Source organism: Serinus canaria, chromosome Z, assembly GCF_022539315.1.
Source record: "Serinus canaria isolate serCan28SL12 chromosome Z, serCan2020, whole genome shotgun sequence".
NCBI lineage: Eukaryota > Metazoa > Chordata > Aves > Passeriformes > Fringillidae > Serinus > Serinus canaria.
This window is the reverse complement of record NC_066343.1, coordinates 53,343,832-53,371,110: the sequence shown is the minus strand read 5'-3', so window position 1 is coordinate 53,371,110 and position 27,279 is coordinate 53,343,832. Positions and strand designations below refer to the sequence as shown.

At 36.5% G+C, this 27,279-nt stretch overlaps 1 protein-coding gene across 1 annotated transcript in view; it reads left to right on the top strand.

Annotated features, from left to right (window-relative positions):
- HOMER1 (homer scaffold protein 1) overlaps nucleotides 1-27,279 on the top strand; it is an 85,801-nt gene that overhangs the window by 26,974 nt on the left and 31,548 nt on the right. The window contains exons 3-5 of the mRNA XM_050986467.1: nucleotides 2,640-2,771; nucleotides 7,238-7,330; nucleotides 13,463-13,605. Coding sequence (XP_050842424.1) covers nucleotides 2,640-2,771; nucleotides 7,238-7,330; nucleotides 13,463-13,605 — 368 coding nt within the window. The remainder of the gene's footprint in view (nucleotides 1-2,639; nucleotides 2,772-7,237; nucleotides 7,331-13,462; nucleotides 13,606-27,279) is intronic.

Sequence of the window (27,279 nt, the reverse complement as noted above, 5' to 3'; positions counted from 1 at the left end):
AAGACAAGCTTAATTATAAATTTTGATTTAAAAACTAAATGTTTTTTCAAGCTAAATATACGAAGGCTAGATATCTCATTTTTTCCAGAGGTAGCTGACACTGGACTGTATTTGTAGGATGCTCTAGCATTACACTTTTAAAAGTATAGTTTTGGATATGAGGGACCTAGCATATCAAGGCTTTTAATTTCAAGAAGATGGAAAACCTTGATTTAATTGTAAAATTGGTAAATTCAGTGAAGGGGCTTTTTTTTTTTTTTTTTTTTTTTTAAATCACTAGCATCTGAATGTAGTCTTCCCAGTCTTTGGGCTAATGGTGTCTACTGACATGAAGCCTCTTTTCTTTCTTGGAAAATAAAGGAAAGAATCACAGCCAACACTCTCTCAACACAATTATTTTTGAAGCTTTCTTCCTGCCTTTCTCTCTTGGAAGAAAGCAATTTGACAGTCAATGTAACCAGCCTAAATGCAGATTGCTGTCAAAAAAGCGATCCCATTCTGGGCCAGGCGCCCTGTTCAGGTTCTCCGTGGTGGAGCCTGTCGTGTGGTCAGCAGAAGCATTTCTCCATTTCAGCTGGGTTAAGCTGCAGCCAGCCATGCTGCTGTCACTGCAGCAAATGGTAGCTGTGGAGGCTTTAAACCTGTGTTTTGCTTGGAGGTCTTAGCTCTCTGGCATTAGAGTCCTCTTCTGAATTTAGGAAGTTATGTCCATGACATAATACTCACTCTCTAAAATATGTGATGTAAGTTTCAATTAATCAAGCAATGATGGGCTTGGGCTTAAGCAGACTAGACAACATAGCTAGAGCTTGATTTGGGAGGAGGAATCTGTCCTACACAGTCCCTAGGATATTTAATTTCAACATAGTACTGTTGACAGCTTCCATAGGAAATGAGATTGAGCAATAAGTGAGTTTGCGCAGCTCTGTTCTGGGCCTCCACCTGGTCATTTCAAATGTGGGCTTCCAACCACTAAGAGTACAAAAGACAAGAAGCATACAAGTAAAAAAGAGTTCCAGAACACCTCTTTTCTGAGAAGTCCCATCTCACATTCTCTCTTTTGTCCTAGATACTGTAGGACAGCAGTTTTCTAGATGGTCAGTTGGAGGTGGTAGTTCAAGTAGCATGGCTTTATGTGAGCTCCGAACCTTTTGCCTAAAGAAAGGAGAATAATGTTTTGTGTACCAGTGAGTTCACTAAGCAGCTTCTGTATGAAAATCTGAGGGATGTTTTTCAGACAGTGCTGGAGATAGTTCTCCATTTTCTGGTCATGCAGCAAATCCTGTCTCAGATCTGATGAGGCTTCTTGGCTCAAATTTAAGCTTTCAGGCATTCCAGAATTTTCAAGGAGTTGTTCACAGTGGTAGGGAAAATTTGTATTTAGAGACAAAGATTATCAGAAAGAATTTCTGTTCAGATTTACTCATCTTCATTAATGTGAGTATAGTGAAGCTGCCAAAGTCACCAAGAAAGAGTTTTATTAAATTTGTATGTGCTGCAGTATCTTTGCTTGTCTTTCTACACATTGCAATGCAAGGTATGCTTTTGAACTTTCTTGCAATACTCATCTCCATGAACATGGGTGCTGTTTGTGAGCTTGGCTGGCCCCTCAGCTGTAATTTTTTCAGGCATGCCCTGTAGAATTCATAGAAATTTTTAATTTGGTGATAGCTGTGCTCCACTGGTACCCGAATCTCTTAGCAAAAACAAAGGGTGCAAAGTAAACTCCTTTAAAAAACTACTTATTTCAAAGTCCATCCAGAAGTCTGTGTAACTCAAGTAGTATAGACTGATTTTGATTTTAGTGGATCTTGGTCTTAGGAGAGCAGTACTTGGTCACTGTGATGTTAAAGTTTCTCAATCACAATTCTGAGAAAACAGTGTTACATTCTTCCCATCTCTACAGTTTGCATTTCACATGTGTACTCTTAAATGTGATGGAAATACTGTTGAAATCCACAGTGAAACTTCCGTTGCTTTTAGTAGAATCAGCATATCACCTAGTAATTTCATTTTATGTTTGTATTATCAGAATTTACATGCTGGAGGATGATTTTTTTTTTTTTGCATCCTGTAGATACAAGAACAAGAACTAGAAAAGAAAAAGCAAGAGTAGCTCCATTTCTGTTGTTGGTATATGACCCTGCCATTGTTAGCCTTGCTTGTATGTGTGTAAAGAAAACAGACTCTTGTAGAACTGAGATTTAAAAAGAAATTGTGCTCCTTTGTATTATTGAGTGTTTTTCAGTGAGAATCTCATCTGCAGCAGGGGTGGGGGAAGAACAGCAGTAGAGTTGACAGGCAGCTTGAGAGGCACTGCCTTAAGGGACAAAGAAATACAAGTGTGAGACAAAAAAGGACTTTGATAGCCCTTACATGTAGAAACTTAAAAGGACTGCTTTCAATTGTGAATTGATGCCTACTCCCCTCCCCAGCTATTTCCTCCTTACAATGTATGCAAAAATATGCCTTTGCAATTCTAGCTGGCATTGAATTAGAAAGCTGTTTCCTAGTTCCCAGCATGTCTCATTCAGTGCATTCAGATAATTGCCTACAATATTGGCATTTTCAATTATGAGTTGTCTTTAGAAAAAAATAAAAAACATGAAGCCCATTTTTACAGTTATTACCTTTTTCAGGCAATAATAAACAGCACCATCACCCCCAACATGACATTTACTAAAACATCCCAGAAGTTTGGCCAGTGGGCAGACAGCAGGGCGAATACAGTCTATGGCTTGGGATTTTCATCTGAACATCACCTTTCAAAAGTAAGTACAACCAGTGGCGACTCTCTGAAGCTACTTAAGCATATTTTATTTCTGCTCACTATATCTTGACTCAGTACTCACTACTGTAATTTAAGTAAGTTATTTAAAATAACTTACAAAAAATTGTTCTGTATCAATCCTTATAATGTGAAAGCACAGAAGTAAGAGTGATCTGCAAATTTTCTTCTAACTGATGAAGAAAAGGAGAGAGATTGAAGCCTATTACACTTTATGTGGTTAATGTTTTCTAATTACTGATTTGTTAGGTTTTTCTTTTTTTAAAATTTTTCTTTCATTACAGTTTTTCCATGGTAGAATTTAAAGAACTAAACAATTTGACATTTCTTGTGTATTTAGCTCTCCTACAAAAAAACTGTTTGTAGTCTTCAGATGCGTTTTTTTTTTTAGGCTACATTCACGTTCACTTTTCTACTATGTAGTACATCAAATTACTATTATTTCAAAGTTTGCAGCCTTAGAGTAAAGCTAGTGGGAAATATATTCAGTGTAAAAGAAAAATACATTTTCTGCTGGAATACAAAAGTTGAAATGTTTACTGAAGCAGTATGTGCCATACATGAGTTTCTTTTCTAGTCTACTTCTGCAAGAAGGAAATAGACCTCATTCCAAGGAAAGAAGAAATCCCCATTTCTCAAACTGATGTCATGGGTACTCTGAGCATCCTTACTACATTACTTGTTGTTTTGCTACTGCCCTGGTAGATGAGTCCAAGAACACGTACAAGTGTGGATTTTCTTCAGATGTGGAATTTCAGTGCAGTTTAAGAGCTTGTGTTTATATTAAGCTGAAAATTTTCCTAACTGATATAAAGAAAATATTTGGACACCTAAGTGCAATCAGAGAAAAACATGTTCAGGAAGGAATAATGATGGCTGGCTGTTTGAAGCAAGAGTAATCATAGCAACCCTTTTGAGAAATTATTTGTCCCTCTCCAAGGATAAGCACAGCCTAGCTATACTGGGTCCCATCAAAATGAGACCCAGTATAGTTACTTTATTTGGGCAAGCATCAAAGTTGTAAGATTTCATCCTTTCATAATCACTTGGTTTTCCTTCCCACAAAGCAACACAACCACAGGACTTTCTGAGTGATTCTGGTATTGCACAAGCATTTGTGCACCTATCATTATTACTTCAGTGAACTTGGAAACCTCATCAGTTAATTTGGTGTGTATATCCTAGAAGCACTTGCTTACCAGCATGGTAATAAATTCTCTTAATATTTCAATGGCTTTAGCACAAATGCTAATCTAGTTTACTACTCTTTTAGACTAGCTTGTTTTTATTATTCACAGATGATTCTTTGAAGGCAAAGCATCCTGCTGTAGTCATGCGCACACTCTTTGCCTGACTTCAAGCTCTAGTTTGTCCTTGCCAGTGAAAATATGTTGGGTTTTTTTTAATCTCGGTCCTCAACTCTTGTCCTCCATCGCCTTCTTAATTGCAGTTCTTTCACTCCCATTCTTTTCATTGCCATCAAACAGATGTCTAGGACTTTTAAATATTCCTTTTACCTAAAGCTCTATATTGCTGTTGAAAACTTAATCTGAAAGGTTACAGTAGACATTTTTTCTTAATTTCTTTTTTTCTGAGCAGATTTTTTTTACTCAGATTGCTCTTTAATGGACAATAAGCAAATTTATTAAGAAAAATACCGAGTCACAGAACTTTTCTGAGGATTATTGTGAATCTGTGAGCCCTTTTCAGCATACTGTTCCTTCATATTATATCTTAATTATTAAACTGATATTCATGTGGATTACAATTGCCACTTGTTGCTACTAAAATTCCTAAACATTTAACTTTTTGTGTTCTTTAAACCTTTTTTGTGTTATTTATTTAGTGATGGAGAAAGAAAACTTTTCTTTAGATTAAAAGCTGTCCAGCCACTGAAGCTGGTAGGTATGTTTGATTGGGAATCAGAAGACCTGAATTAGATCTGCCCTGTAACTTCAGTGAAATCATGTCTATATTCTCTTTGTTTTGTCTCTCCCTCAGATTACTTGCCCTCAATTCTGTGCATCATAGCCAGGTTTACCAGAGCACTCTGATATAGCTAGTGCTTTAGGATTGTAACTGTTTTAAGTTCCAAAGAGCAAAAGGCAGCCTTCAACCACAAGAAAAGTTGGTCTAGTCTGTGACCAGTTTCCACAGTTTAATGATGCAAATAATCCCAGCAGATAAAGTAAACTGTTTATTCTCACATTATTGTCCGCATGTCTTATAGTACATTTGGCTTCTGTACTGTTTGTTTCTTTTTCACACACCCCCGTCCTTCTGAACTGATTGCTAGGGTAGAGTGCAACAATGGCAGCCTCTTTTCTGTACAGTTATTCCAGATAGAAATTAGTGGAATGAGACTGTCTGATGAAAAATAATGGCACTCTAATCAACTTCACATACAAACAGTATAGAGGAAAATTTATTAAATATTTCTCTTCACTAGGCCTTTTCTCAATGTTAGACCACAAATTCATCTCAAGACTGCTCCAAGAAGATTGCAGTGATACTTGAAAGATACCTGTGTAGAAGAATATTCACAGGACCACAATTTGTTAGCAGAGTCCCTCTTGCTGCTGCAGTAGGAGAAACACAATATCCTCTCACTTTGAGGAAAAATTGAGACTACTTTCTCAGAATATGTCTGTGCTTTTGATAGCATCCTGATGTATAAGAAATATTCCTTTTAGGGTACGCTGTCTTAGCTTCTTGAGTTAGCTGACTGATTTATTCCACAAAGCTTAAAGAATATGCTAAATGGGAAGTGCCGCCATGGATACTGACAGCAGCCTTATGAAGTTTCCATGCACAATTTTTCATCTTTTCCTTAAGAACGTGACCTTCCAGAAAACTTCTTTCATACCATGAGACTCATCTTTGTTATTCAGGAATTTTATCAAGAGATAGCTATTATTCATGACCTGACTGTCTCAAAGAATTCTAGAAAATTTGTGAAAATCTCAACCAAATGGGGCTTTTTGGCTCTTTCTTAGAATGCTGTCTATTGATCTATGATTTTTTTAAAAGATGTTTCTGTGGCTGTCATATTTACTACCTTTGTCTTCAGCCATTTATTCCAAACCTCAGAATCGTATTTGCCATTTAATAATTCTCTGGTCTTAAGAATGATTTAAATAATAGGTTACCCATGAGATTCTGAGGTTTAGGCACAAGTCTTAGAAAAGTATTACCTCGTTTGGTGACCTGTTTCATCATCTGTTGCCAATTTCATCATCTGTTCTGAGATTTTTTTTGATGCTTGATTAAACTTACAGGAAAAATAAGCTTTTAAATAATGTAACAAATGAAATACAGGATACAAGTGGAGAGAAGTCCTCAGATACTAGTAGCCTACCAGAAAAATGTTTAAATACACTAAGGTTTTTTAGGTCTTGTGAAGTAAGTAAAGTTCTGATTGAAAATAATTGGTGAGGTTGTGCCACACAAAAGGTAGCCTTTGTACCTTGTATATACATTGAGTGCAAAACAATTTCTTCATACGCTGCTGCCAAAGAGATTTAGAAGTTGCTGGAGAAGCTTCTGGTATTTTTGCAGAATCATTTCACTCTTAAGCCGATCATATTAAGATAATGGTCTGTATAAAAGAAGTAGGACACAAATACAAATTTGTGGCCACTCTAGCAATTAGTGTGGTGGCAAGATGAGAACTGTGAAGCCAATTTTTTTTTGTAGCCAGAGAAACCAGGCCCTATTTTTAACAAATAATTTAATCTTGAGGGTTTCAGAGTGCATATATTTCTAAATTGCTGCTTTAGCGATTTTCTGGAAGAGGTGCATGTAGCATAGAATTAAAGCCTCATATGGCAGTTCCATGCTCAATTTCATGATTTAGTGTTCAGTATAGGCAGTTCTAGTTCAGTGAATTTGTTAACTTGATTGATGTCAGTGAATGTTCTAGAGATAAACACAGTATTTCTACTGTTTCTTTTCTATTAGCTATTGAAATTATAAATGCAGTTAACATTTGGGAAGAAGTCAGTATTGTTTCAGTCATGAGAGAACAAAGTACACTAAAAGCTTTCCTAGGTCATGGTGGCCACATTAGGCTTCAGAAGGAGATTATTTGTTGAGGAGGGTAAAACCTGAATCCGAAAGCAGCTATGGCAAGGCAGTTGTCCCTATTATTAGTCATCTCTGAGTTGAGTTTCTTAAAACCACCAGCAACAGATCATACTTCATTGCATTGTCATTTTCCTGACATATAAAGAGTGTGTATTAAGATATGTATTAAGTGCCTGAAAGGTATGTCACTGTGTAACTCATTTAAATGAGTATCTAATAAGGAGAAAAATTTTTTAAATTACTGACAGAATTTGACATTGTGAAATGCAAAGTACAGCATTCTGTTCTGCATGCAATGTATTATTTCACGCCTACTCTTTCTCTCTTTTCTTTTTTTTATTCTTTAAACATATGTATCTTCAGTTTGCTGAAAAATTTCAGGAGTTCAAAGAAGCTGCGCGAATAGCAAAGGAAAAATCCCATGAAAAGATGGAGCTAACAAGTACACCCTCTCAAGTGAGTCTTATTGCCTGATTCAAGCATCATACCTCTTGTCTCTGCTACTTACTTTTATTGTTCATTACGTACATATGTATTAAAAATTAAGGGGCAATTTTTCAGTTACTGTGAATCCTCTCATTGGTCAGCAAGAGTGTAAAGAAGTCTTAAAAATACATTTAACATATACTGCAAGCAAGTTAAAGAGACTTGTTCTAAAATAAAATTGTGTGGTTTTTTAATTCCTTTTCTTTTATTTCAGCTTTCCCAAGAAAATGAGTAAACATGTTTATGTAAATGAACTATACCAAATACTTTTGGTACTATTTCCTATTATATCCACAAAGCTTCTGGTGGTGCACGGTAAATAACTTATAGAACAATCATTGCACCAAAAATAAAGGTTGAAGCAGCAAACCATTTTTACTTATTTCCTACTGTAGTTTTCTCTTGTGAGATGCATTGAAGGAAGATGATAGATTCACGGGCTGGTTCTGGAGTTTTATTACCGTAGCTGTGTCATACAGTAAGAGTTTATAAAAGGTGTCTCAAAACATGAACTGAGTTAATCTAGGCACAGAGACTCAGTTACTATATTCAATTTACCTTAGTTTTTTCTAAAATTAATTATAAATACTTGGAATTTGCTTTGAAAAAAGAAACTTCTCGAGTCTTTTATGCCGCATCTCTCCTATATGCCTGCTGCCCAAGTTTTGACTCAGTTAGCTATTTGCTTTGTTTTGAGCAGTAGTGAAGACAAATGCAATTCCTTCTTTTGGAGCATGCAACAGCTTTACAACTACAGCAGGGATTCTGGAGTTGAGTAGACTGAACTTTTTTTCTGGGGAGTCTTTTCATTGAATCAGTGTATCTTCAGTGCTTTTTACTATAACTGTCTCTGCTCTTTGATGGAGTAAGGATGGCAGGCAGTTTGCAGTGTGCTGCACAAATAGTTTTATTGCTACCAGAAAGCTACATCTGGTGTCCTACCAAGAGAAGACCGTGGAAATCAGAACATACACAACATCAGTACAACGAGCAAGCATCATGTTGTTTTTCCTGTAAGCACTTTGCCCAAATGCTAAGCTGGCTTTTGCTGTTAATGGGAAACTGCTTACTCCATTGAAATGTAAAAAAATAAGGCAGGGATTTCTATAAGTTACTTTACTCTCCCTAAATTTTTAATAAATTCCACAGAGACAATGGAAGTAAGTACTTCAATATTATATACTTATCAATAATACACACTTGACTTTAGAAACAGTGAAGTGCTTCACCCAAGCCTCTAGTTCCTTGATGTTATAGGCAAAAAAAATATTATGCTTCTCTTTTGACATGTTGATTAATATTTTGGACTCAGAAGTTAAATCTGACGCTCTCACATGGAGTGACTTATTAGATGGTTTGGACGTAAACTTGATCTATTTACTCAGGGATAAGATGCTTTTGTCTTGCAGCTCATCAGGGTTAAAGCTTTCTCTTAAACTGTGTGAGCAGCTATTAATGATGTTCATTTTCATGTACAGAGTTCTTTTTACAGTTGGAACCTAATATTTTATGCTGTAGGCAGTTACAGAAATGTTACTCTGAATGATTCTATAATGCCTATTGTGGGCTGCAATTTCATTATGACACACTTAAGAATAATTTCCTATTCAGGCCTTGCTTTTCTTCACTTGGCTTTTCACAGTGTTGATAAGCTAGTGTATTATTCTGAGTTGTTCAGTGAGTGCAAGTGCTGACACATGAACATAGTACTTTTCACATGCTAGTTCCCTAATCAAATCAAGAACTTCAGAGTTTAGAATAGGTAAGAAGCTGTGGTACTGGCCTCATTCAGTTGGATTTATGACTGGGAGGAGGATGGGTGCTTGGTGCTAGAGGGGGAAGTTGGGACCATAGAGGCATTTGAAAGAGCACCTGCTCTCATTTTCATCATCTGCTAAAAGATGGCTGCATGGCAAACAATTCAATTGTTTTTCTGAATCATCTTATTGTTCTTCTTCCCCTTTTGCATAGTCATCCTTTGGAGAGGGGGAGAGTGAAAGACAAAGGAGATATTTTTAATGGTCAGTAAACACCTTGCAGGACCTTGGCTTTTTCAGTGGAGCTTTGGCAGTGTTGGCAGGAAGGACATTGGGAAGTTTATGAGCTCTGTAATGGTGACGCAGTTGTCTATAAGGATCAGTCCCTCTGCACTGTTGGACATGCAGATATCTTTCTGTGTTAAATTAATTAAATTACTTAATAAATTAAGTAATAAGTAGGAAATAAGTAGGAAAATGCTTATCAAAACTGGAAAATATAAACATCAAACTTAAACAGAATGTTTTATTTCGCTTGGTACAGTTTTAAAAAATGTCATTATTATTTATCAGTTACTTCAAGTACTGGATATGGTGTATTTTCCACCCTCACTACTACAGAATTCTAAGAGGAAAAATACACTTTCCTGCCTCAGTATGGCCTTACAGATTGAATTTTTATGAAATATCTCTACAACTAGTGTAACAAATCACTGCACAAGACATTTGCTGTTCACTATTATTTGATGCAAGCCTGAAAATACCTCTGCTACATGTTAGTTTCAATCTGAATGCCATGCAAAAACTTGGGAAACTGCAGAGAAATAGAAATCAAGAAATAACAGCAAGAATATCTCAGAAATTTGGTATGTATTTGTAGTTCAAATATTTAGCAGATTCTAGCCATGTTAAAACTTCAGAGCAATTTTGCCTGAAGTCCGTTGAAATTAGGTTCATTCTGTCAGGTGTTATGTGCTTTAGCCAAGTGTTGCTCCTATAAAGGGCCTGAATGGCCAGGAAAGGAAGTGGAAATTTCGTGGGTTTTTTTGATATTTTGTTTCATTTGATGGAATATGTTCTTCATATTTTTTTTTTTTAGTGTGTGGGAAACACATGGTAGAAAGAAAACCATACGTAGCCTAATTTGCAATTACTTTATAGCAGGAGTGCCTTGTCCCCTAAGCAATGCTGCTGCTAATTTTAAACTTTTCATTCTCTCTGTTTCTTTAATACTCCCTGTTCTCCGCCTGCTTACCAGCAGGCTTTACTTTAATTTTCCAGAATATCAGATAATAGATAAAATCACCATTTCTCTTAACTATAAAGAGAACTTCACTTGCTCAGGGAAAGACAGTGGCCTGGACCACCAAATTAGAAGAGAGATGCTGCTTTTTTATATGTAAGTCCCATTGAGTACCCTGGGCTTTCTCAAGATGAAGAGTAGCATATTGTTTCTGTGTCAGAGAATCTGTACTTTAAAGCCATCTGTATGAAGACAGATTCATATAATAGTACACAATTTATCTATATCTGGTATGTCTGGAGGCTTTGGTCGAGAAAGACATTGTCTATTTCAGGACTTCTAAGACCACTTATGCACATAGCTTTACCATCTGGTGTCCATTTCATAGAGTCTTAGGTTATAAAAACTTTCAGTCCTCTTACTATTTTTACATAAAACTGAAATACTGGGTCCCCTGCTTTGCCACCTCCTTTTTCCCAGATCCATCTTGTAATATGGGAAATCATTTTGCTTTTGTTCTAGAACTCATGGATCTCACAGTGGCAAAACACCCATTTCTCAGTTACTAGCTTCCCCATGCACTCACACTTACATCTGGTGTTCACTGGGCTGCATGAAGCAATAGCCTGACAATTGTGTCTACCTACCTGTGCCCCTTTCTTTTATTTTAAACTAACCTTAATTAGGTTTAAGTGCAGAACCAAATAGAGCAGTTTGTACAGTTTGCAGTTGCACCCCATCAGTCTTGAGAGGTTGGCATCTGAACCTCACTTCTTTTCTTTTAAGGATGACTGTGCTCTGATAGTTTTTTTTTGACCCTGGTCATTTCAGATTAAGACCTTTTTTGGGTTGTGAAATTGTGGGGTGGGTAAAATTTTTAAAATAGTCTTGTCTGTGATTCTGAGGCTTTCCTATGCAAACTATTAGGAATAACTATTGCCTGAAAAAATTTACAATCACATGATTTTTAGTGAAAGAAATGTTTGGTTTTGGCAAAATTATCCTGGTTTATAATTTTTTGTCTTTTTCTCTGTAGAAGTACAAAATTCCCTTAGAGCTTGTGAAAAAGGTCTGGGATGTTATATGAATTTTTGCAACAAATACTGCAACAAACATTTCATACGCGTCTGGGGGGCAGTAGCCAGTAGACTTATGCCATTGCATAAGTGGAGAGTGCATTTCATAAGACAGTGAAGAGAAGTACTATGAAGAATAGCTGTGTCAAGAAGGTGTATGGAATCTTTACTGAAACAACAGTATAATACTCAATATCTAAACATGCTGGATTTGTTTAGTTTTGTTTTGTTTTGTTGGGGGTTTTTTTTGTTCATTCTTTTAGAACCACTAACTTCTAGTTTTTTTCTGTTCCTTATTGTTATCACTAAAAGGTGATTTGATCTGTTCTGTAATGTCTACTTGTTTTACTTTAAGGGCCCTTCTGTAAGTGCATGTGGGGTTTTTCTTGATGTTGAAATATAAGATGTATTTTGATGAATACCCCACTGTTTTATTTAATTTAAATATAAATATCACAATGTCATGCCCAGTTTTGTAAAATCTGGAGTGGTTATGTGAAGTTATAATGGCGTGCAATAAAAACATAATTACATATGCACATCTCACAAAATTTTCTAAAATATTTTTACTCCTCTAATTCATATAAAATTGGAACATATTATTTGTAAACATTTGTGAAAAATCTTTTAAGTGTAAGTGGATTTTTCTATTATATTTGGTGCTTTGTTCATAGTCAGCTCCATTAGAGTTGTCTTCAAATAAATTACTTATCAGGCAGGGGTAGTTATGGATGTGTGAAAGCACTGATTAACCTCTTTGTGGAGGAGAAACACATTAAAAACTGATGTTTCTTTTGTTCATGAATTTGCAGGCCATGAACCTTTAGCTATTACATAGAGTGGGATGTTTTTCTGCCTTAATTTTCGTTACTTAAATTTCATTCATATTAGAAGTCTATGGAAGTACTTTAATGAAAAAAAAGCCTAGATGGAAATTATAATTTTTTCCTTCTATTGAAATATTTTTTTGCACTCACATTTAAAACATTTTAATAAGTAGATTCTGATTTTATGTGTCTAGTAGTAGTGTTACAGGAATTTTATCCTAAAGATACAAGCTATACAGATATTTTAGACTGCAGTATGTAAATTTTTTTAATACATAATGTAGTTTGAGAAGAAGAAAAAACTGGAAACATTTAGATCCAGAAAGTCTTTAATTTATTGTCAGTGGAAACTGTCTATCCTATTGGATGATGTTAACAGTAACAATAATAATAGCAGTAGTAGTAGAAGACAAAAAACATGCCATTTGTATAGAATAATCTATTTGCCTCTTTATATCATCAACTCTCTTCTTTTTCATACTTAAACATACACATGAACGTACATGGTGGTGTGATGAAAGTTAATGAAAAACACAGCAGTGCTTTCTGCTGGGAGGCAACCATTAAGTTCTTCAGGTGTTCAGTTGCATAGCCGTAGCTGTGTGTACCTGGCTGTAGCTGGAGTATTCTCCTTCCCAGATAATAGCATGACCAGCAAGAGTTAGGCCAGACTAACATGCCTATGAAAATTTTTGCCTGTACTTTGCTGAACAAGTGTTCTTTACAGATGGCTCATAGGTGAAACTGGGAACACACTTCAAATGACCCTCCCACTGTTCACTTTGGTTAATAAACAGCACGAAAGCTAGATTTTGAAACAAATGCCAGAATTGTTTGTTTCACTGCATTAGAATGTAAAGTATGAGACAGGAATTCCAGGCATCAAGAGTCACCACTGTGTATCAGAATGAGGGTGAAATGTAATTCCAGGTAAGAGAGAGGTCTGTTAAAGTGGAAGGTTGGATCTTGCATATGCCACTTGTGTTTTGTGTAAGATAATGTGAATCTCTGGGTAATATACTTCTGTATTAAATACACTTGATGAAATGGGACCATGAGGGATGCTGGAAATCTGAACACCATATTAATACAAACTAAAATTTGTGTATTGTTTAAGAATGAATGTTAGTGCTTTTATGTACATAACCTTTCTGGGCAGGTCAGTTTGTAATTTCAATGTGTTGTTCTTTTCACTTAAGGAATCAGCTGGAGGGGATATTCAGTCTCCTTTAACTCCGGAGAGCATTAACGGGACAGATGACGAGCGAGCGATGCCAGAAGTGACGCAGAACTCAGAACCAAGGGCTGAACCAACTCAGAACGCATTGCCATTTACCCATAGGTACAGATTCCATTCCCACATCCTGATTAAGTGATACCTATCTCCTTCCTTGTTAAAGGGACCTTCTCCCATGTTGTTTGGAGATACAAAGCAAACCCACCTCTCACCCCAAAAATGGACTCACTTTTGGATTTGTAATTTTTTTTCTAATTTAAAAAAAAAGGAGAAAATCTCTTGGAATAAATTTGGGGGAACATTATAGTTTAATCAGCCCTTGAACACTGGTTAGTGTAGGTGTCCCTTTAACAGGAATCAATATTTCAATGTCTGAATTTTTAGTAAAATTACCTGTTTCATAGAATAGTCCAATTAAATTATTTTTGTACACATTCTTTAAATGGCTGATGGGACTCGATGTCAACCTTTCATTGACAAGTTCTTGGAAGAAAAGGGACTCTTACAGCATTTTTGGATGATGAAGTTTAAAGCAGGCTTAAATTGCGCAGTTCTCTGACAGTTGTAAAATTTTTCAACTCTTTTTCAAAATATGAGAGAAGTGAAACTCTACTTCAGACTGAATTCATGTTTTTTGTGCTAGGAATGCTGTGCTCTGTTCTTTAACAAAGGTAGGACATTTTATTTAATTATACAAGTGATGAGTTACAATGGATACATCTTACCTACTAGAAGTAATTGTAAAGGAGCTGCTCTCAATAAAACACGTAATTTATTGGGACCATGGAGAGTAAGTGAAACATTTAATAAACTTAGAACACATCTAGAAATACTAGATTTATTTTTTAAGCATTGTGTAATTCAGCCTAAGTAGAGTTTAAGACCTCTTGATCAAAGTTTGGGGAATATTATTACTTCAGATAAATTATGCAATTCAAAATGAGCACAAGTGAAACCAAAATTGTGCAGAACATCTCAGTTTTGTATGAGAATAATACTGTTAAGCATCTGGAAAAAAAAAATTAACTTGCATTTTTCAAATGAGAAAAACCCTCTTACACTATTTTTTTTTAACAGAATGATTCTGTTTATTTTTATACTGTCACCAGTGCATGTATTATATGTTTCAGAAAAATGGTGCATTGTGAGAATGTTATGTGCATGGTGAAGAAGTGTTACAAATGTTGCAGATCTATCAGTGCTCTGTAACAAGTTTGTTTAAACTGTTTGAGTATCAAAATTTTCTGTCAATATTTTTGTGAAAAGGAGTTGTGATAAAGCCCGCACATGAATAGTGTGGTTTGTTCTTTTACAAAATTTATAGTTTGAAGATGTCCCCTCTGGTTCTGCATATGTAAATATGTTTTCTGGTATGCCAATGTAGTAACTAAGTTTGCTCTCCATTGAGCATTACTGAAGACACTTTTGAAATCCTATTGTGATTTTTAATGAAATAGAGTAGAGTTTACAAAACATTTACATGCATTGCATTTTTCTATCTACTTAATGTAAGCAGTGTGAGTGCCTAGTTTTAGGTTTTTGTCCTGTTAGATATCAGTAGCTAGAATTAATCTTCCAATAATAACTCTGCATTTTGAGATTTACTTCTTGTTCATTCTCAAAAGGTCAGTGTTTTATCTTGCTGATGGTAGCTTCAAGTTTGCTAATGAACTATTACTGAACAAAAACCCAAGTTTATATACCTCTTTGAAATAAATTAAATTTTTGGAATAGGTAAGAATTTTGTTATAAATAAATAACTTTTATTTATTTATTATAAATAAATAAATAAATATGCATGAAACATATGCACAAAGGAGATGGAAAGTGAAGCCTCCAGGATTGTCTTAATCCTGGTTAAATGGGGATGTTTTTGTAGAAGGTTTTCATAATAATAACTTTGCAAATAGGTAGACACACCTAGGTGCTTGTGCTGTCTAAAAGGGTGCTCTCCACAGGCAATCTGCTTGCCCTGACTTACAAGGAAAAAAAAATTAAAACCTTACATCCCAATTATTGGAGACTCTCTGGGCTTCTCATGTGTCAGGAGTACAGGAAAGAATTGTGCTTTCCCTTGTTGCCTGACTTTCTGATGATGTGGTGTGTGTGTGGCACTCTGTGTGTGATGGAGAAGAGTTGCTGAACTGAGCCCTTTCTTTGTGCACCCTGGTAACTTCTGCTGATCTTGGGCCTTTTCCTTTTGCATTCTACATTTCAGCAAAGGTAAAGTTCAGTCAGCACTTCTGGGTGGGGAAGGTAATGCTGCAAGGGCATTTGAGTTGTCTTGTTTGTGGCATTTCTTTCACTGATTTGGCTTTAGTCCAGAAACTGCTGATCAATCTCTAGGTGCTTTTCACAAGAAAAGGCATTTTGGATTTCCCTGCAGTGAGTTTAGCTGTAGAGCATGTGAGAGTCACCCAGGCTAGTTTATACTGCTCTGAAATAACACTACCATAACAAGTTCATTTATTCAATAAATGGGAAAGCTCCATTATGCTCTGGCATTAACTCTAGATACTTATTGTGTGAAGAATGAAAAGGTGTGGTCCTCAGTGTTGTTGGAGCACACGGAAGCAGGTTTGGGGCAGCACAGAAGGAGCCCATGCAGTCGTGCGGCAAGTGCTGTAGCTTTTGTGGGGAGTAAGATGAGGTGACCACCTATGTGTGGCAGTGGTGGCTGGCCAGGTGAGAGAATGGCTGCCAAGAAGGTTGTCAAGCACAGCAGAGCCAGGTATGTCTATGGCAGAGGAGGGGAGGAGCGAAGGTTTGAAGGGGGCCACTGTCAAAACAGTGGTTAAAGTAAGGGGTTTCATGTCCTTACATGTATTTGAAGTCTGACAGGAATGGAAAAGTTCAGCAATTACAGGTGTGAAGGTTGTGCTTTAGTTTAAATCCTACTGCTTTTCATTTTCAATCTGCACACCTGAAAAAAGTTCAGTTAGATTTTGTTATAACATGTCTTTTCTGGCCAGATATGTTTTCTCCTGCCCTTTAAGTTTTAGGGTAAGTAGCTGAGATCTTTTATTTTGGCTGCATAAGCATAGACTACTTTTGTATTTATAGTTATTTTCTGACCCCAAAAATCAGCAGTACTCGAGTCATCAGAGTTTTACTAGAACTCAAATGTTTTATTATTTCAGTAAATAGTTGTAAGAATTGAAATTGACATTCTCCAGAATATGTCTAAAATTCCATTAATACCCCTTGTGCATTACATTGCTGAATTCTAGTTGCTTCAATTTAATTCTCCTCTGGAAAGCCCTAATGCTCTTCACAAGCAGTGTAATTCAGATCAACTGCTTGAGAGATAAGAGATAACTGTACTAAACAGTTACAAGTCTTGCACCAAAGATAAACTCTTGTAATTAAATATCTTGCCTTTTTTAAGCTATGTATGATGGTTAATGTTGAACAATGAAGTAATATTACTGTGAACTCCCACATCCTATAATATTCTATAGACTGAGCACTGCTGTAGTGAGTAAATGTTGCCAGAACAAATGAAATAAAATGTAGCCTAAAGAATGGCATTAGAATTTTTAAAAATCTTGTCCATGACCTTGATCAGTCCTTTTCTGAACAATAGCTAGTCCAAGAAGACTTTTTTCTAGCAGAAGCTAGGTAATCAAATCTCATATTTAAATTATGACTAAAAAATATGCATATTTTTGTTCTGTGCACATATTTCTATTCTTAAGTAAAATTTCGATTCCTCAGATAGATTTCCGGCTTAAAAATATTTTCCACATTCTTCAAGTTGTGATTTTTTGGTCTTTTTTTCCAACTGAAATCTGTTGATTACAAAGTGGGGTTTGGAGAGAAAAAAAATTGCTAAAAACTTTTGACCACTACGGATGTGACTGTCTTTTAAAGTTTTCACAACAATTGTCTTCTATGCACCATGAGGATTAAAACTTTTATTAAAACTATTCAGTTTTAATATCTGAATTATATTTTAAGGCTGAATAGTGTATTTGGTGAACTTTGCAAGTGCTGCTCTTTGATAACTGTTGAATTTGCTCTTTCACTCTTGAAGAGAATACATTTGCTTATAACAAGCTTTATTCCATTTTTGACATCTTAAGAAGCTGATAAAACACATTTTCAGAAAGGAAATATAAGAGGATTCTTCTGGGACAAACTTCGAAAGTTTTCAATTTCCTGTCAACCATGACTTGTACCTGTTACCTCATTTTATTTTGTAATACGTAAACTTGGAATTTCTATTGCATAATGTTTTGATCAGATAATAGATAATGTGTGTGTTTGTTGCTTGTTTGTTAAGACTCATATTTTTGTATTCAAGTTTTTAATGGGGAATTTTGACTCACTGCCTTAGTGAAAATGGACTTAATTCGAATGATGCTTGTATCTTAGATATGTTATTGTCTAGATAGGTTACCATTTAATAATGCTGCATGTAAATCCAATGCTGTACAACAGAGAAAAACCAAAAACTTTTGCTGCTAGGTCATGCTCTTTCTCTGAGTTTTCATTAAAAGTTGTATATAGAAATCTCTTCAGTAGATTTTTTCACTGTGTGTATTGAAACTATTCACTTCTACAAGCTTAAATATTGTAGTTGTGTTATAGTACAAGTACTTTGTGAGTCAGACAGAGCTGCCAACTTGGCTTTAAGGAAAATCTTTGAGTTAATAATTATTGGGGCATTTTGTAATTTGAATTTAAACTTAAACCTAGTATTTAGATTTTTATTATAGAGTTACGCTTCCTTATCAGGTAGTCTGGGGACACATATTGCTTTTTTAAAAATACTTGGGTTTGAATGTTATTTAACCTGATCAGAGGATTATTTATTATTGTGAGGCTGCTTAAAAGCTCTCTCATCAAAGCTCCTGCTCAAAGAACAGCTGTGAGATGAGATCAAGCTGCTCTAAACTTTATCCACTTGGGTTTTGAAAGGTTTCTGGAATGAAAAAGGTAAATCAGGCATTTTTGAAAGGTTCTGTATAACATAAAAGGCAGCAACTTCTTCACATTGCACAGTACTATAATGAACTGTGACATTTTAGGGCACACTAGAGGAATTCTGCAAAATTCAATTGCTCTGTTGAACAAGATGATTTCTTGTGTCACATTCAGAGAAGAAACTCAGGCCTGATATGTTCCAGCTGTCAGTGTAAGCAAATAACTGGTTAATAGAGAAACTTAGACCTAGATATGACTTGCCCTCAACCAACATTTTCTGATGTTGTGAAGGCCAGCTGTACTGTTCTTCCAGCCTCTTGTGCTTCACTGGCATGAGCCTGGTGCTCTCCCTGCCTTTCCTGACCCAGTTCCAGCTGCTTCCCAAACTTCTGCGCTTCTGCCTAAGCTGCTGGAATCTAGCTCATGTAGGGTCTCCTTCAAAATAGAATTTCCTGCTAGGACATTAGTAGTTTGAAAGGAAGGTCTCACATTGTGTTTGTTTAATTATTCTTTTTATGTCTGACTTCCCTGATTTTGTCAATTTCTAATGAGTCTTTAAGATATCTTTGAAATTCATAGTAAACCATTTTAATAAGATGTCTCTAGTAATAGAGAAGAGGTACAGAGGAAGAATGTCCATGTTGTATGTGTTGCTTAACTCTTCAAAATTAAGAAACTCTGGAACTAATAGAGCTAATTTTAATAGCTGGGAAAATGGGTGAAAGCAAAAAACTAAAAATGATCTAATGCTTAAGAGAGTAATTTCACAGTCTCCCTTGTGCACATAGGCATGTTCTTATTTAGGGTATGTGAATTGCTTACTTCCTGAGGTTTATTTAGTAAGGACTCTGAGAGAATGATGTAAATTATATGAGCTGGGTGTCTGAAATTAGATTATATAAATACCATCCTCAGGGACAACAAAGCGCCCTTGAAACATACCTGTCAAGTACATTCTTAGAGGAGGAATATAATCCTATGCAATTTATATTTTAAAAAAACCAAGACAACAAAACGAGCCAAAACCATACTACTTTTACTTTGTGATTTTCCTCCCTTTAATAGCATACATAAGAAAAAAAACAAAAAAGCAACGAAAAACCAGTTAAAACCAAAAGAAAATGAATAAACTTGCTTAAGGAATGAAATTCTGTTTTTGAAGTAAATGCACTGGGTTCAACCTGTTCAAAGTATGGATGACATTGAAGATTGTTAGTACTTCAGCAATTATAAACATTGTTTTTGTGAATTGGGATGTGTGATGCGTAACACTAAATCTGATTTGGCAGGGCAAGTGGCTCAGGTTGGATTTTTGTGTTGCACCCATTATTTAACAGTAATTACTTTTGTTAATATTCTCACAAATACAATTTTTGACCTGCATTAATTCATTTTAGGATTCCACTCTTAAGCATGAAATCACCTGGTTTTGTAATTTTTAGGCAGTAGTGAAGGAGCTATTTCTTTATTCTAGATTTTCCAAGTAACTTACTTGAATAACAAGTAAGTTTTTCTATTGTGCATTTTGATACCAGAGTGAATACTTGTTTAAATTTATAAGCAGTGTCTATAAGGTTGGTACACGGTATAATTTGTACATATATTATTTAAAATTGCATGGATTTTTAGTTGGAAGCTTAAGGAGCCATCATCTTTTCAAAAAACATTATTAAAACTGTAGTTTTAGGAGATCTTATGTAGCCAGTTGATACCTCATGTCATCTTTACTCCTCCTTCCATCACTGTTTTTGGTATTGTTTCATGTCATTATAGGAAACCTTTCAACCAGTAAAACAGGATTAGGTGTATAAGGATTAGGATTAAGGGGGCTGGAGCACCTTCTCTTTGAAGACAGACTGAGAAAGTTGTGGCTGTTGAACCTGGAGAAGAGAAGGTTGTCTGGAGATCTCATCACAGCCTTCCAGTATCTGAAGGAGACTACAGGGAAGTCAGAGAGGGGCTCTTCATCAGGAGTGTAGTGCTAGGACAAGGAGTAATCAGTACAAATTGGAAGACATGAAATTAGGTTAGATATTAGGAAAAAAATACTTACTTTGAATCTGGTGAGGTACTGGAGTTAGGTTGCCCAGGGAGGTTGATGTCCCAGCCTTGGCTCTGTTCAAAGCCAGGTTGGACAAGGCCTTAAGCAACCTGGTCTAATGGGAGGTATCCCTGCCCATGGCATGGGGGTTTGCGACTAGATGATCTTTAAGGTTCCCTCCAACTCTTAGCATTCTGTGATTTTATGATTCTATAAACTGCAAACTGAACTTTCCTGAGACACCATGAAGTAGACCAAAGTCCTGTCCATAATATACTAGAGATCTCTTTTGGATGTCTTTTAAAAAATTTTTTTCAAGACTGGAAATTGTTGTTAATAAAAAAGATAACAGATGCACCAAAGAAATGCTGGAGGTCTCAACACACTATTCTCCAAGAAAACAAATGAACAAACAAAAAGCTTTGAGAGGAAATAGTCGCTTTGTAGAATTGGTTTTCATTTGAAACTCATCTGTGGAAAGACTTAGCACTTTGAAACAAATGTCATGCTTTCTTTGCATTGGAAACTTCACTGCATACTTGGAATTTTTCAGACTCCCACTAAAGGAAGAAAACAGAAAGCCAATAATACCTGAAGTTGCCAGGGAAGAAAAAGCCAAAACAGCCACATAGCTTTTGATCTCTTGGGTCTCAATGGGTTTTCCAAAAGTCTTGACCTTGAAAAGAGACGTTCTTTTTAAAAAGAAAGACAGAGGGGATGTTTTGCAGGACAAACACGTTTTTCACCAGGTCTGATCACTCAAACATCATAGTCTCCTCCTCATTGGCTAGGAAAGGAGTTACAATGAAGTATTTCAAGATCAATGTAACATGAACCACCCATGCCTGTAAATTCAGCCTAAAATTAATTCTTGATAAGAAAGTTGGGGGCTTTCTTTAGAACCTGAAAATTGGACTATTTGTAATGAGACTCATGGCAGTCTGTTCTGCAGGTAAGAGTATCATGCAGTTTACACCCGTCTGCACACGCATGCTTTGCCTCAGCAAAGAGACCTCTTCAGTGCCCTGTCTTATGCCCCAGAAGTCAGTCAGAAGTGTGCGTTAGAAAATAAAGATTCCTAGTAGCTGGTGTGTAGCTGCTTTGTTTCAAGTCCTCTTACCTTTGCCAACACAAAATACAATGCTTATGCATCTATACATCTATATGGGTAGGCAAATGCTAAAGAAACATTTCCAGACATGTTAATTTCATGTTTTCCACCTCTAAATTCACTGTCATTATGATGTGTCTCTTTGAAATGCAAGAATAATCTGGTCTTGGGTTTCAGGGTACGTATTCCCATCCGCATAGAATTTATTGAAAAGGGTATACAGTTTTAGAGGAAAAAACAGTGAAGGGAATTGAAGATTTGTGCAGAACAATCTCCACCACTGTCGTATTTCAATTCTTGCATATTTTACTCATCCCACGGTTCACTTCATGTTTACTTTGATTAGTTTAGTAAAATTAGATACACTTAGTGCAAATAGTGCAACTTACAGTCAGTAGTCATGGAAGAATGCCTCTGTCATATACCTTAGTGAAAGAAATTCAAGTGTTGCTAAAGAGTTCTGAGTTCAAAGTCCATGAGCTAAAACATGTTTAAAAAAACTTCAACAGGAGAAAATTTTGCTTTTTGTCAGTTTTTTGTATTAAAATATGTTCCAATTCGTAGCAACAATGTAGTTTCAAAATACAGCTTAAAGCTTACTCCTTTAAAGTCTATATAAACCTGCCTTCCCCAAGCCATACCTTCTTGAATATTTCTGTTTTAATGAGGAAACATCTCCAGCTGTTCAATTGATCAAGTACTTGAGCATCTTCACCCAGATGTTTTAAAATGAGGGTGCTGACACACTGGAACAGACTGTCTGGAGAAGTCATGGATGCCCCATCCCTGAAAGTGTTCAAGGACAGGTTGGATGGGGGTCTGAGCAACCTGGTCTAGTGGAAGATGACCCTGCCTTTGGCAGGCAGGTTAGAACTAGATGATGGTTAAGGTCTCTTCCAAACCAAACCATACCATTCTGTGATTCTATGATAAAGCAAATTAAAAAAGCCTGAATTTTTCAGTTAGAGGCTCTTTTCACCTGTAGGGTCTTTATATTTCCCGGTCACTTGGCCCCTCTACCCTGCACCAGGTATTGTGTCTGTTTCACCTGCTCCCATGTTCTTCTGAAACTTCCCTGTGTTGCTGTTCCTTATCTGCTTGATTTATTCTAAGAGAGAGGATGTATGTTAAACCTTTTGGGCAGTGGGGCCCAACCCAGTAGACTACTTGAAGAAAGTATTTTTTAAAAGAGAGAGGGAATAAGGAAAAAGCCTTAGTTGAATACACTTTTTAGCAAAAGTGAAGCTCCATTGCATGAATATATAAGTTTAGATCTTTTTTACTGATACCAACAAGTTACTCTGCCTCCTGTGTTATTTGAGGGGTAGCGGTGGATCATGAGATATGTGCACATCTCCTCTGAGAAGCTGTACAAATAGATAGATATCTGCTTCTGAAGTTTCATGTGTACTGTGTGATTGTGTTTTCACTGCCATCTGGTAGACATTATGATAACTATAATGACAGTGTTAAAAAAAGACTAATTAATTCCTATTCTTGAAACAGTGTACAACTCATTTTTCTCAAACTTCCAGTCGGACAATAAAGAAATGGAACTTCATCCTTTAATACCTCATGTTAAAGATGAAGTGACCAATTTAGTCTATGGATTTTTATATTCTTTTCAGAATTTGCTGTATTACTCCCTTTCTATCTGCACTCTCTTCTTGGACTAAAAGTACATTCTGAAAACAGAAAGGGGATGGCTAGCACCATCTTCTGCAAGTACTGAAGCTTAAGAGCCAGTCTTTCATTTTTTTCATGATGTCACTTATGACAATAGTATTAAATATATGATAAAAAGTAGGGGATATGATAGGGCAATTTACACTGCATTTGAGTATGAAGTGTACACTGCACCAGAGTTATAAGACACCAAGCATCTTCAGTCATGAAACATTTCCACTTTGAGTCTTGGCGAAATGTTAGCTATGGATTCCCCTGAAACACACAGCATGGATTCTTTCATCCATGGGCTTTGCCATTTATAAACTGCTTATATGGTGTTAATGAAGCCTGTATGGACTTCCAATGAGCTAATTTTAGTCAATTAGATACCTCAATACTAGAGGATTAGAATGAAAAAGTCAAAAGCAGTGAAATCTGGCTTCAGTTATGATTTTATTCTTGTGGAAAATGTGAGGTAGAAGTGTTGCTGTACCAAATTCTGCTTGGGTTAAGAAGAGGCAGAAATAGTGTGTGAATTCAGGAAATGTGAATGCAGCTCCTGTGTCTTTGCTACCTTTATGATGCCAGAGTAAGTCTTCAGAATTGACAACTGTACCTCGTAAAGGCTCCTCCAGCAGTTACACAGAACAGGGAGGATAGGATAGGGTTGCAAGAATACTTCTGTCCCTGGAATATTTTTCATTCACAGGCACATGTGTCTTAGGAGCTAACTTTGTTGCGCCTTTTGACTTCACCATTTCAGAGCCAACGTACAGTTGTCTGTGTGGTGCAAAGAGATCATGTTGATGAAGCCACTTGCTGGGTTTAGATACTTATTGATAGGATTCAATCAAATGGATTACCTCTGCCCACTTCTTGAAAGAATGCATATATAAAAGCTAACGTTCAACAAAAAAGAGAATAGAGGTTGAGAAAACTCTCTACATTAAAAGAGTACTAACAAAGTATATTTTTAAAATGAATATTTCATGTTTAAATGAATAACTTATAAAAAAATAGCTTTCAACTAAGTTATTTTTTCTAGAATTTATCTGGAATTCATAAAATCTCTGTCTGTCTGTGTGTGTGTGTGTGTATGTGTATGCATGCATGCATGTAGAATATGTATACTCTTTGAGGGATCATTTTACATCCCTTCAAGACCAATGGACCAAGGACCAGAAATTCTTAATTTTACATGAGGTTAAAAGCTTAGTTTCAAGTCTAAGGCAAAAGATCCATCCTGTATTACTTATATGATACTTTATAAGTGCCTTGGTTTTGTCAAATGAATTAAGATTGCTAAAGATTTTTCCCTTCTTTAGTGATAGGTTAAGGTAGTAATTCCCTTGAAGGATGTTGTGGCCTGGGTTCTCCGGTGGAACAAATTCTCCCACATCCCTGTTACAATGAGGTCAAAAAATAACACCTGAAGGGCTTCTGTAGTGCCTGATGCTTTTCCTCCTAGAGAGGCACCTAAAACTGGGTGGTTGTAGTGCCAAGTTGGGGTACTTAACTTCTCTTGGCTTTTAAACATCTAAGCCTGCTGCAGACAGGTCTCATTCACTAAACCCTCTTTACCAGATACAGCCTTTATTTGTACCTCCTAGCAGTGTTGCAATGCACAGTTTTTCTTTCTGTACTCTGTGGAGGCAACACAGCATGATGTTCACCTGGGATTGCAGTCACCCTGCCATGGCTCCCTGATGGACTGTTTCAATTACTCTCCCTACCCTCCGGGTCAAGGTTCCTGTCCTGATAGTGTAAGCCCCAAGAAGACTTGAGTAAAATCTTGTTGATCAAGTAAACAGCCAAGGCTGCATTCCTCTAAGCCATTTCAGGATGTGTCTGAATGTGCAAACAGCATTCAGTCTGCACCTGAACAAGTCGTTTGATTAAACATAATTGTGTCGTGTTGATTTTCTGTCACATTGTAGTAGGCAGACCCCTTGAAATGGGACATCAATAGTGTCAGCCTTGTTCTGGCAGACATGGGCAGAGGTTAGGGGCAGGCACACATAAACACAACTATTTTGTCTGTCAAAAATGTGTACTTAATGTATTATCTTTTTGAGTTTAAGAGTACTCCACAGTAACACCAAACAGCCATCAACTTTTGTCTGTAATGTATTGAGTTGGCACAAATGAGCAATGAACTAGAATATAAGAGTTTTTTAATCAGCTCCAAGTCATTTGGCAAATGAAGCTAGAGCTGTGTGAACATGCTGAAATAAAATGTCTGGAATGTCCAAAAGTATCAGTATCAGAGACTTCCCATGTATTAAGTTGAATATCTTGATTCATCAGTTTAATTTTATTTTAGTAAATTTGGCTTTAGGATCAACATAGTGCAAGTAATACAGTCTCTTCTTGGATTCAGATTTGGTTTAAACAAGCCAAATGTAATACTTCCATTCTCTTTAAGAACTGGAGTGGAAAAAAAATACAACTTGCAGTATCTACATGTGTTACAACTCACTTGTGATTTGTTTTGTTTAAATATATACAGTCAATAACTATTTTACTGTGATTATATCATGCAACTTACTGCTTGTTCTTCATAGTACTTCTGAGAGTTCCACAGATTATTTAGTTTGCATTTTATATTTAAGCTATTGACTCTTAAGTAATTGCGTGGCTACCATAGGAGATAAATGAAACTTAATTAAATTTTCAGTGCTTCAAGGTGGCTTCAGTTCCCTTTATGGAATAAGCTTATTTTGTTTTCAGCATGTGAATGACAGTCCAGCTCTGCACTCCCTGTGTGATTAATGCATGTCCTTGTATTTACTGAGATAGATAAGCAAACTGGCGATTGTAATGCAAAAATGAATTGCACGAATAGTTACTATTTGATATAAGATAACCTAAGGTACTATCCGAGTGGAGGCCCAGTAGTCATAAATCAGAGTCTTTTTGCAAATGATATAGAACCATTTCTGTAGGTCATTCTATAAAAATGCCTTTCTATTGCTGGTAGTGGAGTTGTGAAGCCCTGCAGCTGTATTGAGTCTTCTGCTGAGGTCAGTGTCTGCTATGAAAGTAAGATAGGAACCAGCATTAAGGGGTGTTATAGGCTGAGCCATCCTGTTGTATCAATAACAAAAGGTTTAGCTAAGAACTAAACCAGACATTTGTAAATCTTTCACATTGAACCAGTTATAACAGCTGCTTCATCTTCAGCAGAGGCACAACACGCTCCAGTTGCAGCTGTGACAGCACTTATAAATGCAGGCAGAGGCTTGTGCTGAGGATCTCCACTACTTGTGTGAGGTTTGTGTCAGGCTTACAAGGTTGGGAGAAGTCTCTTTAGCCAACTCACTGCTCTGCATGTGGCTGTGGTTGCCCAGGGAGTAGCTCTTACTGTCTTCACTCCGTTGTTGCAGAGCTGAAAACCTGTGCCTGAGTCCTGTAGAATCAACCTGCAGCTTCCAAAGCCTTCTGAGCCACATTGAGACTGCTAAATAAAATGTGCCTTGGTGCTGAGGTCTGTGGCCTGAATTGTTTCCTCATTTTTCCTCTTCTGTGCCCATTCACTGTACTTCTGGCTGTAGGGCACAGTTACTGTGTTTTGTATGGCATTTTTTTCCACTCCAACATACCTGCAGTGATCAGAAGGCTTCACTGCCATCCGAATGTTATTCTCCTTGCACAAAAACACAAATCAACACTGTGTGCCTAGGAGTCTTTCAGATGGGAATGGAAGGATTACAGATCCCATAAGGCCTCAGAAATCTGTGAAGGTGGAAGGGTGCTAAATGTGACCATGGGCAAAATGTATTTAGAATCTCCTTGGCTAGGTGTCACTAGGCAGGGCAGTTTGTGGAGAGTGCAAACTCCCCAGTCCACACAACCTTTGGAAGCTCAGGGCTTTTGTCCCTATTTCACTAAGTGGAGAAGGTGGTCACTGTGGAAGAAGTTGTTCCTTGTCCTCCCCACCATAGTGTTTTTGTGACAAAAAACTCACTGAAGGTGTAGTTGAGAACACAGTTCAGTGAAACTGTTAAAATCTGAATAGCACTCAATAAAA